This window comes from Oncorhynchus masou, chromosome 6, assembly GCF_036934945.1.
Source record: "Oncorhynchus masou masou isolate Uvic2021 chromosome 6, UVic_Omas_1.1, whole genome shotgun sequence".
Taxonomy (NCBI): Eukaryota; Metazoa; Chordata; class Actinopteri; order Salmoniformes; family Salmonidae; genus Oncorhynchus; species Oncorhynchus masou.
The window spans coordinates 50092815-50109638 of NC_088217.1; the positions used below are offsets into that span (position 1 = coordinate 50092815).

Here is a 16824-nt window from a genome sequence, read left to right on the forward strand (position 1 = left end):
TTTCTCCAAACGATTTGAGGGAGTGCACACATGCGGCTATCCTATGTTGAACTGTTAACAAATAAATCAGTATTTCTATATGCTTAATTTAGAGTTATTTATGCAACTTAGTTGTGATACAAATGTTGTGATATATGTTTGTATTTTTAATACATTCTAAGGCTGCATGATGCAATTCCAATGATGATTTGAAAAAAGTTGCATGAAAGGCATGATCTCTGCTTTGTTTCTTGCGCAGGCTGTACACACTTCATCAGTCTCTCATTCACATTTTGACAAGCACTTGATAATGCCTCAAATTTCTCGGCTGCATCCCCTTTGTGTGGCTGAAATGCCCCCCCCCCCCCAAAAAAAATCCATTCCTTTTGTGCCCATGGGCTGATATAATTCCCTTCTCCCGGCTGCTTGCCGAAGTATCTCTCCATCATGTGATCGGGTCTTTCTCACAGGCTACAAGTGAAGACATAAACATCTGGTACGCAACTGCGCGCGCGTCCTTATCCAATTCCGAGGCGCATTTTGAAGATATTAGAAGAACAGTCCACATTTACTTTTCATCAGCCAACAAGATGAGTAGGCCTAACAAACATCAAAAGCACTAGCCTATGTCAATATAATATCCCCCATAGTACAAAAGTTGACCCATTTCTGTGCATATTCCAAACATAGTCTGGGACAGTTGTGGGATGCGATAGATCCCAAATCAATACAACCACTAGCATCAAAAAACCTGATTTAAGCAATAAGCCTGATGCAACAGATGAGAACGTTTAGCTTAAAATGTTGCTCAACTATTGGGCTATTTCTTCACATTATAAGTGCAGCAGTGCACACTGGCAGTAGGCTATGCGAGTGAATGCTGCATTAGCAGGGAAACACCATTCTCAAAAGTGACCGCAAATGTGAATATGCATGTAATGCTTTTATTGTAAAAGGTAATTTTTATGGTGAAAAGGATCTTCCCCAAACTTGACACTCACACGTATGTATGCCAGTTAGGCTCTACACAACCTTTGTAAAGCGGATTAATGTGCTTAATTTTAAGAAGTTATTTGGCCACTTTAGTTGTGATACAAACCTTATCAAAACATATGCGCCTATGGGCTAGGCTACATGAGATGTGCGACTATGATTTGAAAAAGTTCTCAAAAAACATACGCTGTTTCTTGCCTTCAGCTGGGCATCATTCGCAAGTGATAATATATCATTGACAAGTGATAGGCTAATATTGTCACCCATCAGACATATACTAAATCATGTATGTGTGAAATTTGTTTGGATTTAGAATAGACCATTATCATCCAACTGTCTCGAAACGGGGGCAGCAGGAAAAAAGACATGTCATCTATGCTTTTCCCGTGGTTCATTTTCAGCCTGTCAGGTAGGCTATACTCCTGTTATAAAGAGAAGCAATGTGCCTAATATTAGGACAGCTGAGAAATAAATATAGTAGGCCTAACCTATAGAAAGCTGATGGCATCCTCCTCTTTTTAATAGAGGCCATCATTCTGTTTTCTCACGCAGTTGCCTAGCCTATAGAAATGTTGTAATTAAACGGTCACGCGGAATTTGACTGCAGTCATGACTCGTGACCACTGGTTGGTCAGTAATACAGTCACCGTAACAGCCCAAGCCAGGGGACATTATGGCCAGTCAGTACAAAGATTTATTTTGGCTTATTCTTCAATAGTGTATACAAAAAGATAACCTCTCAGGCTTGTCCCACACGTGTGCCTAGGCTTGCAAAATTCCGGGAACTTTTAATACATTCCCTGTTTTCCACGAAATCAGGAGGGAATAAGCAGGAAATCCAGAATCCTCCAACCAGGAAAGCTAGAAATTCCCGGAATTTTGCATGCCTGTGCATTGTGTGAGAAAAAAACAACCAAACACGATTATTTTCACGATGTGCATGTTTTTAAACCAAACTGACGACGAGACGCTGTGCAGCCTCTCTTCTCCTGATGATGTCACTGCCAACAGGCTTATCTGAACTGAAATATCTCTGGGGGGGGGAGATTCTCCAGGATTTGCCTTGCCTTCATTTCATACCGACTGTGAGGCAAGCAGGGAACCTGAAAGAGGAGTGATTATGCAGCTCAGAGCTGAAAGTGCGGAGTAATGGCAGGATGAGGATGGGGGATCGATGGGAAAGTGTATTTGAGGGAATTAGGGTGCTGATTGCTTGTGCTTAAATCACCCTCTGTTCGGCTCCCACAGTATCTAGAGAATCTCTGAGTGCTCGCCATGTGTCTGTCTCGCTTATGTTAAGCCATGTCTGTTTCAACTGTGTACACTCTCTACGGTGCCGGTGATGACCATTTCCTTGAAGTAGCCTACTTACCTCTACATGTAATTCTACATGATCATTATCATACACATAGAACGATATCACATTCGAGTTAAACGGACCTGAAACACTCTCCGGCGTAGGGAGGGGGGACACACAAGGACTGCATGTCCTATAACCACAGGGAATAAGATGGTTCACAGCCATTTTGAAAATGGCTGACTCTATGTTTCTTTTTAAAAAAACCTTCCACGTTAGCAACCTCAGCGCGTTATGTCTGCTGGGCCATAATTGTATGATCACACCGAGAGGAGGGGGCATTTAGACCCTCTCAGCCGCGAAACAGAACCCGCAGATCATATTTATTTCACAGCCAGGGATCATACTTGTCACACTAAAGATAGCTCTAACGGCGCAGATAGGACTGCAGATCGTCTGAACAGCGCGTAACTGCCTGGGACGTATACTTCGAACTTGTGTCTGGCTGCTCTGCTCCACAGAGCGATCAATGGCGGCAGCCGGCCTCACCTGCAACAACTAAGCGAGCCTGTATAGGTAAACAGATGATTGGATTTAGCGGGCGAGAAGGCTGTGAAAGGTTGTTGTCTCTCCAGGAAACTACCTCCTTATGCCATGTACAATACGGAGCTGCTGCCCAGCGGGTCTCTTCACAGCCAGAGTCGACAGTGACCGATGGACTGTTCCTTCCTCTCTTATCTGGGCCTCTGCAGCCCCACGCAGTCTGGCTACAATGCCCTTGGCTATCTTAGACCAGAGGAAGGATAGTGGCCAAAACGGTCCAAAACCACTTCCAGGAGCCATCAGATTTTTACAGGTGGTCTACCAACCAACCCTTTCCCTGCGTAGGGGCAGGGCTGGAAGTGTTATGGCCACTGATTTCTGCTGCTGGTCAAGCTTCTTCCCAGACATACTAACATTGTGCATCATTCTAAACCATTATAGATATTCAAGAATGTTCAAGAAGCTAGTGCGAAAATATTACTCGGTATATGACAAGGCAATTCCTTTGTTGTGGTGGCCCTTATGAGGCAAAAAAACAAAAACTGTAAACAAACCCCAGTTAGTCAATACCTTATAAAATGGAGGCCCAGTTTAGCGTATTTGTGTTCTGTGTTGCTTGCCTTGGTGAACGTGTTTGTGTATTAGGAGATACTGTGCCAATTACGGTCTTGATTCTCTCTGTTTCTCTGTGCGGTTTCCTTGGTTTCCTGCTCTTGTTTATCACTCTAAGTCCCTAAGCTCCCAGAGGGCTGTGAGGCGTATGTCAGTGGAAAGGGATGGAGCTGAAGAACACGGCTGAAGCTTGTTTTCCAGATAGATTTTTTTTGATAGTCTTATCAAACACTGTCTCTCACCGCTCTGTAGCCTTGCCAGTTTGAGTCCTGAGACTGTCACTCCTCATTTAACTCTGTCTCTCCATCACCCATGGCTTCAGCTTAGATAGAGCCTGCTGTGTGTGTGAATGTGTGTGCGCGTGTGCGTCTGCATCTGAGCGAGCTTGTGCATGTGTTGTTGTGGGTTTTCCTCTCTGAAAAGGTGTTGAGTTGAGCCTAATTATTGCACTCGCTCTGCTCCTCTCCCTTTAAGTTTGTCACCCTGTTTCACACCCCCCTCCTCTCCCTCTGTCTGATATCGACTCTCACGACTTCCACCGCCTCCCTCGCTCATTCGCTCTGCCTTTCTCCCCCTCTCAACTTCTCCCTCCTACATTCCCCTTCTCTTTTTCTCCTCTCTGTTTTTACCTCCATATCTCTTCCTTATTCTCCTCTCCACTCATCCTTCCCCACCCCTTCTCTGTTCCTTATTCTTTCACTTCATTCTCTCCATTTCTCACCTCGAGGGGTTAAAAGCAGAAAGAGATTTCTGTGGACTGTAAGGAATGGACAAATAGGTACATTCTTCCTCTAACTTCTCTCTCTCTCCTCTGTTCCTCCGTAGTGTTGCTGCGTGAGGAGGTGGCTCAGCTGCAGGAGGAGGTGCACCTGTTGAGGCAGATGAAGGACATGTTGAGTAAGGACCTGGAGGAGACCCAGGGCTGCTCCTCTCACCTCCTTTCAGCCACTGAGCTCCGTGTGCAGCTGGGAGACAAGGAGCAGGAGCTGGACCGTGCCAAGGAGGCCTTACAAGGTCAGCACGACCCCCGTAGTGCTCACCTACTACCCTGTCCTACCTGAGTCCTACCCTACTGTCCTACCTGAATCTGCCCTACTGTACTTCCTGAGTCTTACCTGAGGCCTTCCCTACTGTCCTTCCTGAGCCCTATGTGAGGCCTTCCCTACTGTCCTACCTGAGGCCTTCCCTACTGTCCTACCTGAATCTGCCCTACTGTACTTCCTGAGTCTTACCTGAGGCCTTCCCTACTGTCCTTCCTGAGCCCTATGTGAGGCCTTCCCTACTGTCCTACCTGAGGCCTTCCCTACTGTCCTACCTGAGTCCTACCCTACTGTCTTACCTGAATCCTACCCTACGGTCCCTCCTTGAGTCCATCCTACCGTTCTACCAGAGTCCTACCCTTCTGTCCTGCCTGAGTCTGCCCTACTGTACTTTCTGAGTCTTACCTGAGGCCTTCCCTACTGTACTTCCTGAGTCCTACCTGAGGCCTTCCCTACTGTCCTTCCTGAGTCCTACCTGAGTCCTACCCTACTGTCTTACCTGAATCCTACCCTACGGTCCCTCCTTGAGTCCATTCTACCAGAGTCCTACCCTTCCTGAGTCCTACCTGAGTCCTACTTTTCTGTCCTACCTGAGCCCTCCCTACTGTCCTACCTGAGTCCAACTACTGTCTTACCTGAGTCCTACTTTTCTGTCCTACCTGAGTCCTACTTTTCTGTCCTACCTGAGTCCTACTACCATCCTACCTGAGTCTTACTTTTCTGCCCTACCTGAGTCCTACCCTACTGTCCTACCTGAGTCCTACTACTGTCCTACCTGAGTCCTACTACTGTCCTACCTGAGTCCTACTTTTCTGTCCTACCTGAGTCCTACCCTACTGTCCTACCTGAGTCCTACTACCATCCTACCTGAGTCCTACTTTTCTGTCCTACCTGAGTCCTACTTTTCTGTCCTACCTGAGTCCTACTACCATCCTACCTGAGTCTTACTTTTCTGCCCTACCTGAGACCTACCCTACTATCCTACCTGAGTCCTACTACTGTCCTACCTGAGTCCTACTACTGTCCTACCTGAGTCCTACTTTTCTGTCCTACCTGAGTCCTACCCTACTGTCCTACCTGAGTCCTACTACCATCCTACCTGAGTCCTACTTTTCTGCCCTACCTGAGTCCTACCCTACTGTCCTACCTGAGTCCTACTACCATCCTACCTGAGTCCTACTACTGTCCTACCTGAGTTCTACTTTTCTATCCTACCTGAGTCCTACCCTACTGTCCTACCTGAGTCCTACTACCATCCTACCTGAGTCCTACTACTGCCCTACCTGAGACCTACCCTACTGTCCTACCTGAGTCCTACTACTGTCCTACCTGAGTCCTACTACTGCCCTACCAGAGACCTACCCTACTGTCTTACCTGAGTCCTACTACTGTCCTACCTGAGTCCTACTACTGTCCTACCTGAGTCCTACTACTGCCCTACCAGAGACCTACCCTACTGTCTTACCTGAGTCCTACTACTGTCCTACCTGAGTCCTACTACTGTCCTACCTGAGCCCTACCCTACTATCCTACTTGAGTCCTATACTGTCCTACCTGAGTCCTACACTACTGTTCTACCCGACTCCACCCTACTGTCCTACCTGAGTCCTACTCAACTGTCCTACCTAAGTCCTACCCTACTGTCCTATCTGAGTCCTATCCTACTGTTCTACCCGAGTCCAAATATACTACACAGCTGTCTGAGCCCTGCCACACCCACTTAAGTCCCATATGTTTCTCACACAACTCAGTCAAACCCACTTCATCTCAGTAGAGATAACATCAGTTTATCACTCAACACATCAGTCAATCCCTTTAAAAATGTAATCTGATGTAATTGTGTCTGGTATGGGCCATATGTTTATCTAAACGCTAACTGTGTGGTGTAGAATTCGTATCTGTCATCTCCAAATCTCCTACCAGTCATGATGTGTGTGTGAGGTAGATAAAGTCAATACCTTCTGCCTGTTCTTTCCTTCCAACATTGTCAGTAATGAGATCTGTTCATCAGTCCACAGTCGAGGCTCAGTTCTTGTAAGGTTGAGATCCATAAATGGTAGCACAAAGGCATTGCTTTATGATCCAGTGTATGCTTTTGGCTTGGAGTGGAATGCTATGTAGAGTATGTGGTAGTGAGAAGAGACAGCTTGTCATCATACTGTGTCCAAGTGTGGTTCGTCAACTCCTCTTACCCCTACCCCGCAAAGCAATATTTTACAGATAAATATTTACTTGCTTACTTCCCAAGGAAAGCAAAGTTAACGAAGTTATCCCCCTCTGAGGCAGACGGGCTGTATGTAGAATGGTGGGAGTGTGAAAACGTAAAGAAGACAAACTCTATCACTCATCTCTCTAACATCCCCCCCCATCTATCCCTCCTCCCCTCCTCTGTCTTCCTCTCTTCCGCACAGGGAGCAACAGGCGGGAGGTAGCGTGCTCATAGATGTAGAGCTCTCTTGTGTAACTGTTGAAGAACAGGTTTAAATGATGAGTGAGGAGAGTTATGGTGGAACATGCACATTGGGAATGCTTAAGCCTCAATGAATGCCACCTGTGTTGCGGTTAGTGAGAGGACAGCTTCTCCTTTTCCTTGAATAAAGAGCTTCAGGAATACTGTTTATAAGTCACAATCGTACTCTGCCTGTCAAGCCTTTCTCTGGATTCCTGTCCTACAAATACAGCTGATGAGTTATGGTCTCTACTGAAAAGCAAGTTTCAACCCTGGAAGTTGGCTGTTTTTAAACAGTGCTGTCTGTGTAGCAAATGCCATTACGCATAGAGTGTATTTAGGAAAGGATTGGTGAATGTGGTCTCCATAAAGGTCTGTGTGGTTTATGTGACGAGCTACTACTGATCTGAGAGCATTACATCATTTACTCCATGGTGCTTCTATGGAAAAAGTGTTGCTCTTCCTGGGATTTTACAATATGTCACAGTGCCATCTTGTGGCAATCCAATATACAGTGCATTCGGAAAGTATTCAGACCCCTTAACTTTTTCCACATTTTGTCATATTACATTACTCTAAAATTGATTGAATAGTTTTTTCCCCCTCATCAGTCTACACACAATAGCCCATAATGACAAAGTGAAAACTGGTTTTTAGAAATGTTTGCAAATGTATTCAAAATAAAACACTGAAATATCACTGAAATATCACATTTACATAAGTATTCCGACCCTTTACTCAGTACTTTGTTGAAGCACCTCTTATTGGGTATGACGCTACAAGCTTGCCACACCTGTATTTGGGGAGTTTCTTTCATTCTTCTCTGCAGATCCTTTCAAGCTCTGTCAGGTTGAATGGGGAGCGTCGCTGCATAGCTATTTTCAGGTCTCTCCAGAGATGTTAGATCGGGTTCCAGTCCGGGGTATGGCTGGGCCACTCACGTTCAGAGACTTGTCCCGAAGCTCCTGCATTGTCTTGGATGTTTGGTTAGGGTTGTTTTCCTGTTGGAAAGAAAACTGGACAAGAAGAATGCCTATGTAAGAATACTATTCATTGACTATAGCTCAGCATTCAACACCATAATACCCTCCAAGCTCATCATTAAGCCAGAGACCCTGGGTCTCAACCCCGCCCTGTACAATTGGGTCCTGGACTTCCTGACGGGCCTCTCCCAGGTGGTGAAGGTAGGAAACAACATCTCCACTTCGCTGATCCTCAACACTGGGGCCCCACAAGGGTGCGTTCACAGCCCCCTCCTGTACTCCCTGTTCACCCATGACTGCGTGGCCATGCACTACCTTAAAACTCAATCATCAAGTTTGTAGACGACACAACAGTAGTAGGCTTGATACCAACAACGATGAGACGGCCTACAGGGAGGAGGTGAGGGCCCTCGGAGTGTGGTGTCAGCAAAACAACCTCTCACTCAATGTCAACAAAACAAAGGAGATGATCGTGGACTTCAGGAAACAGGAGAGGGAGCACCCCCCTATCCACACCATGGGCAAACTGAAATGGTCCACCCACACAGACAGTGTGGTGAAGGCGCAACGGCGCCTCTTCAACCTCAGGAGGCTGAAGACATGTGGCTTGTCACCGAAAAGCATCACAAACTTTTACAGATGCACAATGGAGAGCGTCCTGTCAGGCTGCATCACCGCCTGGTACTGCAACTGCACCGCCCACAACCGCAAGGCTCTCCAGAGGGTGGTGCGGTCTGCACAACGCATAACCAGGGACAAACTACCTGCCCTCCAGGACACCTACACCACCCGATGTCACAGGAACAAGAACAACAACCACCCAAGCCACTGCCTGTTCACCCCGCTACCATCCATAAGGCGAGGTCAGTACAGGTGCATCAAATCAAATCAAAATCAAATCAAATTTATTTATATAGCCCTTCGTACATCAGCTGATATCTCAAAGTGCTGTACAGAAACCCAGCCTAAAACCCCAAACAGCAAGCAATGCAGGTGTAGAAGCACGGTGGCTAGGAAAAACTCCCTAGAAAGGCCAAAACCTAGGAAGAAACCTAGAGAGGAACCAGGCTATGTGGGGTGGCCAGTCCTCTTCTGGCTGTGCTGGGTGGAGATTATAACAGAACATGGCCAAGATGTTCAAATGTTCATAAATGACCAGCATGGTCGAATAATAATAAGGCAGAACAGTTGAAACTGGAGCAGCAGCACGGTCAGGTGGACTGGGGACAGCAAGGAGTCATCATGTCAGGTAGTCCTGGGGCATGGTCCTAGGGCTCAGGTCCTCCGAGAGAGAGAAAGAAAGAGAGAAGGAGAGAATTAAGAGAACGCACACTTAGATTCACACAGGACACCGAATAGGACAGGAGAAGTACTCCAGATATAACAAATTGACCCTAGTCCCCCGACACATAAACTACTGCAGCATAAATACTGGAGGCTGAGACAGGAGGGGTCAGGAGACAGTGTGGTCCCATCCGAGGACACCCCCAGACAGGGCCAAACAGGAAGGATATAACCCCACCCACTTTACCAAAGCACAGCACCCACACCACTAGAGGGATATCTTCAACCACCAACTTACCATCCTGAGACAAGGCTGAGTATAGCCCACAAAGATCTCCGCCATGGCACAACCCAAGGGGGGGGCGCCAACCCAGACAGGATGACCACATCAGTGAATCAACCCACTCAGGTGACGCACCCCTTCCAGGGATGGCATGAGCGAGCCCCAGTAAGCCAGTGACTCAGCCCCTGCAATAGGATTAGAGGCAGAGAATCCCAGTGGAAAGAGGGGAACCGGCCAGGCAGAGACAGCAAGGACGGTTCGTTGCTCCAGAGCCTTTCCGTTCACCTTCCCACTCCTGGGCCAGACTACACTCAATCATATGACCCACTGAAGAGATGAGTCTTCAGTAAAGACTTAAAGGTTGAGACCGAGGTTGAGACCCAGAGACTGAAAAACAGCTTCTATCTCAAGGCCATCAGACTGTTAAACAGCCATCACTAACACAGAGAGGCTGCAGCCTACATACAGACTTGAAATCATTGGCCACTTTAATAAATGGATCACTACTCACTTAAATAATGATACTTTAATAACGTTTACATATCTTGCATTACTCATCTCATATGTATATTCTGTATTTTATACCATCTGTTGCATCTTGCCTATGTCACTCTGTTATTGCTCATCCATCCATTTATATGTATATATTCTTATTCCATTCCTTTACTTAGATTTGAGTGTATTAGGTAGTTGTTGTGGAATTCTTAGATTACTTGTTAGATATTGCTGCACTGTCGGAACTAGAAGCACAAGCATTTCACTACACGCAATAACATCTGCTAACCATGTGTATGTGACCAATATGATTTGATTTTAGGTGAACTTTCACCCGAGTCTTATGTCCTGAGCGCTCTGGAGAAGGTTTTCTTCAAAGATCTCTCTGTACTTTGCTCTATTCATCTTTCCCTCGATCCTGACTACTCTCCCAATCCCTGCTGCTGAAAAACATCCCCACAGCATGATGCTGCCACCACCGTGCTTCACCATAGGGATGGTGCCAGGTTTCCTGCTGATGTGATGCTTGGCATTCAGTCCAAATATCATCAGACCAGAGAATGTTGTTTCTCATGGTCTGAGAGTTCTTTATGTGCCTTTTACTGAGGAGTGGCTTCCGTCTGGCCACTCTACCATAAAGGCCTGATTGGTGGAGTGTTGCAGAGATGGTTGTCCGTCTGGAAGGTTCTCCCATCGCCACAGAGGAACTCTGAAGCTCTGTCAGAGTGACGACTGGGTTCTTGGTCACCTCCCTGACCAAGGCCCTGTTCCCCCGATTGGTCAGTTTGGCCGGCCGGCCAGCTCTATGAAGAGTCTTGGGGTTCCAAACTTCTTCCATTTAAGAATGATGGAGGCCATTGTATTCTTGGGGACCTTCAATGCTGCAGAAATATTGTGCCTTGACACAATCCAATCTCGAAGCTCTACGGACAATTCTTTCAAACTCATGGCTTGTTTTTTTCTCTGACATGCACTGTCAACTGTGGGACCTTATATAGATACAGTTGAAGTTGGAAGTTTACGTGCACTTAGGTTGGAGTCATTAAAACTCATTTTTCAACCACTCCACAAATTTCTTGTTAACAAACTGTAGTTTTGGCAGGTTGGTTAGGACATCTACTTTGTGCAATTTTTCCAACAATTGTTTACAGACAGATTATTTCACTTATAATTCACTGTATCACAATTCCAGTGGGTCAGAAGTTTACATACACTAAGTTGACTGTGCCTTTAAACAGCTTGGAAAATTCCATAAAATGATGTCATGGATTTAGAAGCTTAATTGACATCATTTGAGTGAATTGGAGATGTACCTGTGGATTTATTTCAAGGCCTACCTTCAAACTCAGTGCCACTTTTGCTTGACATCATGGGAAATCAAAAGAAATCAGCCAAGACCTCAGAAGAAAAATTGTACACCTCCAAGTCTGGTTCAATCTTGAGAGCAATTGCCAAATGCCTGAAGGTACCACGTTCATCTGTACAAACAATAGTGCGCAAGTATAAACACCATGGGACCCCGCAGCCGTCATGCCGCTCAGGAAGGAGACGTGTTCTGTTTCCTAGAGATGAACGTGCTTTGGTGTGAAAAGTGCAAATCAATCCCAGAACAACATTTACATTTACATTTAAGTCATTTAGCAGACGCTCTTATCCAGAGCGACTTACAAATTGACAGCAAAGGACCTTGTGAAGACGCTGGAGGAAATGGGTACAAAAGTATCTATATCCACAGTAAAACGAGTCCTATATCGACACAACCTGAAAGGCCGCTCAGCGAAGAAGAAGCCACTGCTCCAAACCACCATTAAAAAAAGCCAGACTACAGTTTGCAACTGCACATGGGGACAAATTGTACTTTTTGGAGACGTCCTCTGGTCCGATGAAACAAAAATAGAACTGTTTGGCCATAATGTTATGTTTGGAGGAAAAAGGGGGAGGCTTGCAACCCGAAGAACACCATCCCAACCGGGAAGCACGGGGGTGGCAGCATCATGTTGTGGGGGTGAATTGCTGCAGGAGGGACTGGTGCAATTCACAAAATAGATGGCATCATGAGAAGGAACATTTTGTGGATATATTGAAGCAACATCTCAAGACATCAGTCAGGAAGTTAAAGCTTAGTCGCAAATGGGTCTCCCAAATGGACAATGACCCTAAGCATACTTCCAAAGTTGTGGCAAAATGGCTTAAGGACAACAAAGTCAAGGTATTGGAGTGGCCATCACAAAGCCCTGACCTCAATCCCATAGAACATTTGTGGACAGAAATGAAAAGTGTGTGAGAGCAAGGAGGCCTACAAACCTGACTCAGTTATACCAGCTCTGTCAGGAGGAATGGGCCAAAATTCCCCCAATTTATTGTGGGAAGCTTGTGGTAAGCTACCTGAAACGTTTGACCCAAGTTGTAAACTTCTGACCCACTGGGAATGTGATGAAATAAATAAAAGCTGAAATAAATAATTCTCTCTACTATTATTCTGACATTTCACATTCTTGAAATAAAGTGGTAATCCAGCTGACCTAAAACATGTCATTTTTACTAGGATTAAATGTCAGGAATGGTGAAAAACTGAGTTTAAATGTATTTGGCTAAGGTGTATGTAAACTTCCGACTTCAACTGTAGGTGTGTGCCTTTCCAAATAATGTCCAATCAATTGAATTTACCACAAATTGTAGAAACATCTTAAGGTTGATCAATGGAAACAGGATGCACCTGAGCTCAATTTCAAGTCTCATAGCAAGAGGTCTGAATACTTATGTAAGTAAGGTATTTCTGTTTTACATTTTTTTATACATTTGCAAAAAGTTTCCAAAAACCTGTTTTTGCTTTGTCATTATGGGGAATTGTGTGTAGTTTGATGAGGTTAAATAGTAATTTAATCAAATATAGAATAAGGCTGTAACGTAACAAAATGTGGAAAAAGTCAAGGTGTCTGAATACTTTCCGAATGCACTGAAACTGCATATTTGACCCAACCTTTGGTCAAAGCCATTAGCCCTGATTTGTGTGTGTGTGTGTGTGTGTGTGTGTGTGTGTGTGTGTGTGTGTGTGTGTGTGTGTGTGTGTGTGTGTGTGTGTGTGTGTGTGTGTGTGTGCACAGCTATGAAGTCTGACCGTAAGCGTCTGAAGGTGGAGAAGGCCGACTTGGTGAACCAGATGCAGCAGCTGTACACCACACTGGAGAGCCGGGAGGAGCAGCTCCGAGACTTCATACGCAACTACGACCAGCACCGTAAGGTACATTACACTTAACTACAACCAGCACCGTAAGGTACATTACACTTAACTACAACCAGCACCGTAAGGTACATTACACTCAACTACGACCAGCACCGTAAGGTACGTTACACTCAACTACGACCAGCACCGTAAGGTACGTTACACGCAACTACGACCAGCACCGTAAGGTACATTACACTCAACTACGACCAGCACCGTAAGGTACGTTACACTCAACTACGACCAGCACCGTAAGGTACGTTACACTCAACTACGACCAGCACCGTAAGGTACGTTACACTCAACTACGACCAGCACCGTAAGGTACGTTACACTCAACTACGACCAGCACCGTAAGGTACGTTACACTCAACTACGACCAGCACCGTAAGGTACGTTACACGCAACTACGACCAGCACCGTAAGGTACATTACACTCAACTACGACCAGCACCGTAAGGTACATTACACTCAACCACGACCAGCACCGTAAGGTACATTACACTCAACTACGACCAGCACCGTAAGGTACATTACACTTAACTACGACCAGCACCGTAAGGTACATTACACTTAACTACGACCAGCACCGTAAGGTACATTACACTTAACTACGACCAGCACCGTAAGGTACATTACACTCAACTACGACCAGCACCACAAGGTACATTACACTCAACTACGACCAGCACCGTAAGGTACATTACACTCAACTACGACCAGCACCGTAAGGCACGTTACACTCAACTACGACCAGCCGCGTAAGGTACATTGCACTCAACTACGACCAGCCGCGTAAGGTACATTACACTCAACTACGACCAGCACCGTAAGGTACATTACACTCAACTACGACCAGCACCGTAAGGTACATTACACTCAACTACGACCAGCACCGTAAGGTACATTACACTCAACTACGACCAGCACCGTAAGGTACATTACACTCAACTACAACCAGCCGCGTAAGGTACATTACACTCAACTACGACCAGCACCGTAAGGTACATTACACTCAACTACGACCAGCACCGTAAGGTACGTTACACTCAACTACGACCAGCCGCGTAAGGTACATTACACTCAACTACGACCAGCACCGTAAGGTACATTACACTCAACTACGACCAGCACCGTAAGGTACGTTACACTCAACTACGACCAGCCGCGTAAGGTACATTACAATCCCTATACATACAGTAGCCAGATACACTCCAAGTATTTTGACTTAATATAACTGCGATTCATTGAGCAGTCAAGTGCTCACACACTGGTTTAAGGCAGTACTACAGTGTATGCTCTGAAGATTGACAGTGTCTGTGTGCTCTACTGTAGGAGAGTGAGGATGCTGTGAAGGCCCTGGCTAAGGAGAAGGACCTGCTGGAGAGGGAGAAATGGGATCTGAGGAGGCAGACCAAAGAAGCTACAGAGCAGGCCTGCATCCTGCGTTCTCACATGGACATGAAGGAGAACCGCATCAAAGAGCTCGAGGCTGAGCTCACAATGGTGAGACACACACACACACACTGACACACACACGCAATGTGACACGCACACGCTGATATGCACTGACACACACATGCTGTGTTTTGCTCTGTAACGGAATTCATGCATTCTCTGCCTGGTTGCGGAGCTCCTTAGAGAGCGTGTTGTCTGTCTGTCTGACTGAGAGATGGCCTCATTATTCACTCCATGTCCTTAATTCCTCTCCGCTGCCAGTCAACAGCCAGCCCGCCTCCTCTGTAGGGCTATGCTAGCTCCTCACTACCCTCAGCAGCAGCTGATAAGATTTTATCAAAGCTAAAAGACTATATCTTTGTCACTGTCAAGTGCTCACAGTCAGAGAATTATGCTAACCTTTATGAAGTGATCTGTCCCCTCTAATTCCACACACATTTCAACACATTGTGCTATGCCAAATATAAAGCGTAAACGCATATTTCAAATCAAATGTTATTGGTCGCATGCACGTATTTAGCAGATGTTATTGCGGGTGTAGCGAAATGCTTGTGTTAGCATATTTTAACACGTGTGTCAGTGTGTGTGTGTGTGTGTGTGTGTGTGTGTGTGTGTGTGTGTGTGTGTGTGTGTGTGTGTGTGTCACTGTATCTTACCACCCTATGTGTGTATTTATGCCAGGCGAAACAGTCCCTGGCCACGTTGACTAAGGATGTGCCGAAACGCCACTCCCTGGCCATGCCCTCAGAGCCGGTGGTGAACGGCAGTCAGGAGTGGGCGATGCAGGGAGACTTGCCCCTCACCGCTGCCATCCGCCAGAGCCAACAGACCCTCTACCACGGACACACTGTGGACCGCCAGGGTAGGCTCACCTGTGTCTCTGTCTCTCTCTCTTTCTCACACACACACAAACAGCACAACCATTACTGTATTGAGGAGTCAGTGTGTCTAATGTGTGTGTCTCCTCTCTAGCGGTGGTCAGGGTCAGTCCCTGTCACTCCCGCCAGCCCTCCATCATCTCGGACGCGTCGGCGGCTGACGGGGATCGGTCGTCCACCCCAAGCGACATCAACTCCCCCCGCCACCGGACCCACTCCCTCTGCAATGTAAGAGCTGCCTGGCCTCCCCGACCAAGTAATCACACCTCCACAATTCTCTATAAGTACCTTTCTGTACTCCTCTCTGTTCTGTCTGTCTTTCTTTTCTCTGCCTGCTCTTTCCCTTGGTTTAGTTCTGTTAAAGTATTAGTTTACTGTAGTTCTGTGATTTCATATGCAAGTTGTTTGTGAGAGAATCTCCCGGTTCATTTACTAACCTGAATGTCTGTGTGTCCTCTTCCCTCTCTCTTTCCTACTCCCCTCTGCCCCCTCTTTCTCTCTTCCTGCCCTCCCTCTCTCTTTCCTCCCGCCATCTCCTTCCCCTGGCCTAGTCTATGGAGGACCTGGAGGACCAGAAGCGTAAGACAAAGAAGAAGGAGAAGATGAGTCTGGGCTCCCTGTCCCGGGTGTTTGCTCGGGGAAAGCAGCGCAAGTCAATGGACCCGGGCCTGTTTGATGGTACATCCACCCCTGATTATTACATAGAGGAGGATGCCGACTGGTGATGGTGTATGTGGATTTCTGTGTGGGTCTGGTTGTGTGCATGCAGGTGTGTTTGTGAGTGTGTGTGTGTGTGTGTGTGTGCGTGCGCGCGCGTGCATCCATGTGTGTCTGTCTGTCTGTGTGGGTGGGTGGGTGGGTGTGTGTGTGCCTTCATGTGTGCCTATGTGTGTGTGTGTGTGTGTGTGTACGGGTGTGTTGCCGCCTGTTCCCAAAAGAAAAACCTGAGAGACAACTGCTGCCCCCAGATAATGTACATTATCCTCAAAAATGTATGTATGTAAATTAAATATATATTTATAGATGTACATGTATGCATATGTATATATGTTTACATGCATATAAATATATAGACAGGATTGTTATGCGTTGACATGTTTATGCTGTGTTATCTTTTATTTGTCTTAAATATACGTTTCTTTTTATAACTGGAGACTTGAAGGACAGCTGTGCATATGTAAATAGAAGTAATTCTGCACCTAGTGTGTGTAAATGTATTTTGTCTGATAACTGTTTTATTTTAGAGTTGCTTTTATCATATTTCTGGACTTGTTTTATTTAGAATCCTCCCATCCCAGTCTTATTTG

General features: G+C 46.1%; 1 protein-coding gene across 5 annotated transcripts in view; it reads left to right on the top strand.

Moving 5' to 3' along the window:
• The window catches only part of LOC135542206 (kazrin-like), a 78420-nt gene extending 62061 nt beyond the window's left edge, over window positions 1-16359 (top strand). For 4 of the 5 annotated variants that reach the window (XM_064968993.1, XM_064968994.1, XM_064968996.1 and 1 more), the window contains 6 exons: window positions 4250-4438; window positions 13063-13199; window positions 14517-14687; window positions 15321-15501; window positions 15612-15745; window positions 16069-16359. In XM_064968993.1, coding sequence (XP_064825065.1) covers window positions 4250-4438; window positions 13063-13199; window positions 14517-14687; window positions 15321-15501; window positions 15612-15745; window positions 16069-16242 — 986 coding nt within the window. In that variant the 3' untranslated portion in view covers window positions 16243-16359. Of the gene's footprint in view, window positions 1-4249; window positions 4439-13062; window positions 13200-14516; window positions 14688-15320; window positions 15502-15611; window positions 15774-16068 lie in introns of all 5 variants that reach the window. The other variant, XM_064968995.1, reaches the window with a different exon arrangement.
• Window positions 16360-16824: the final 465 nt, after the last annotated feature.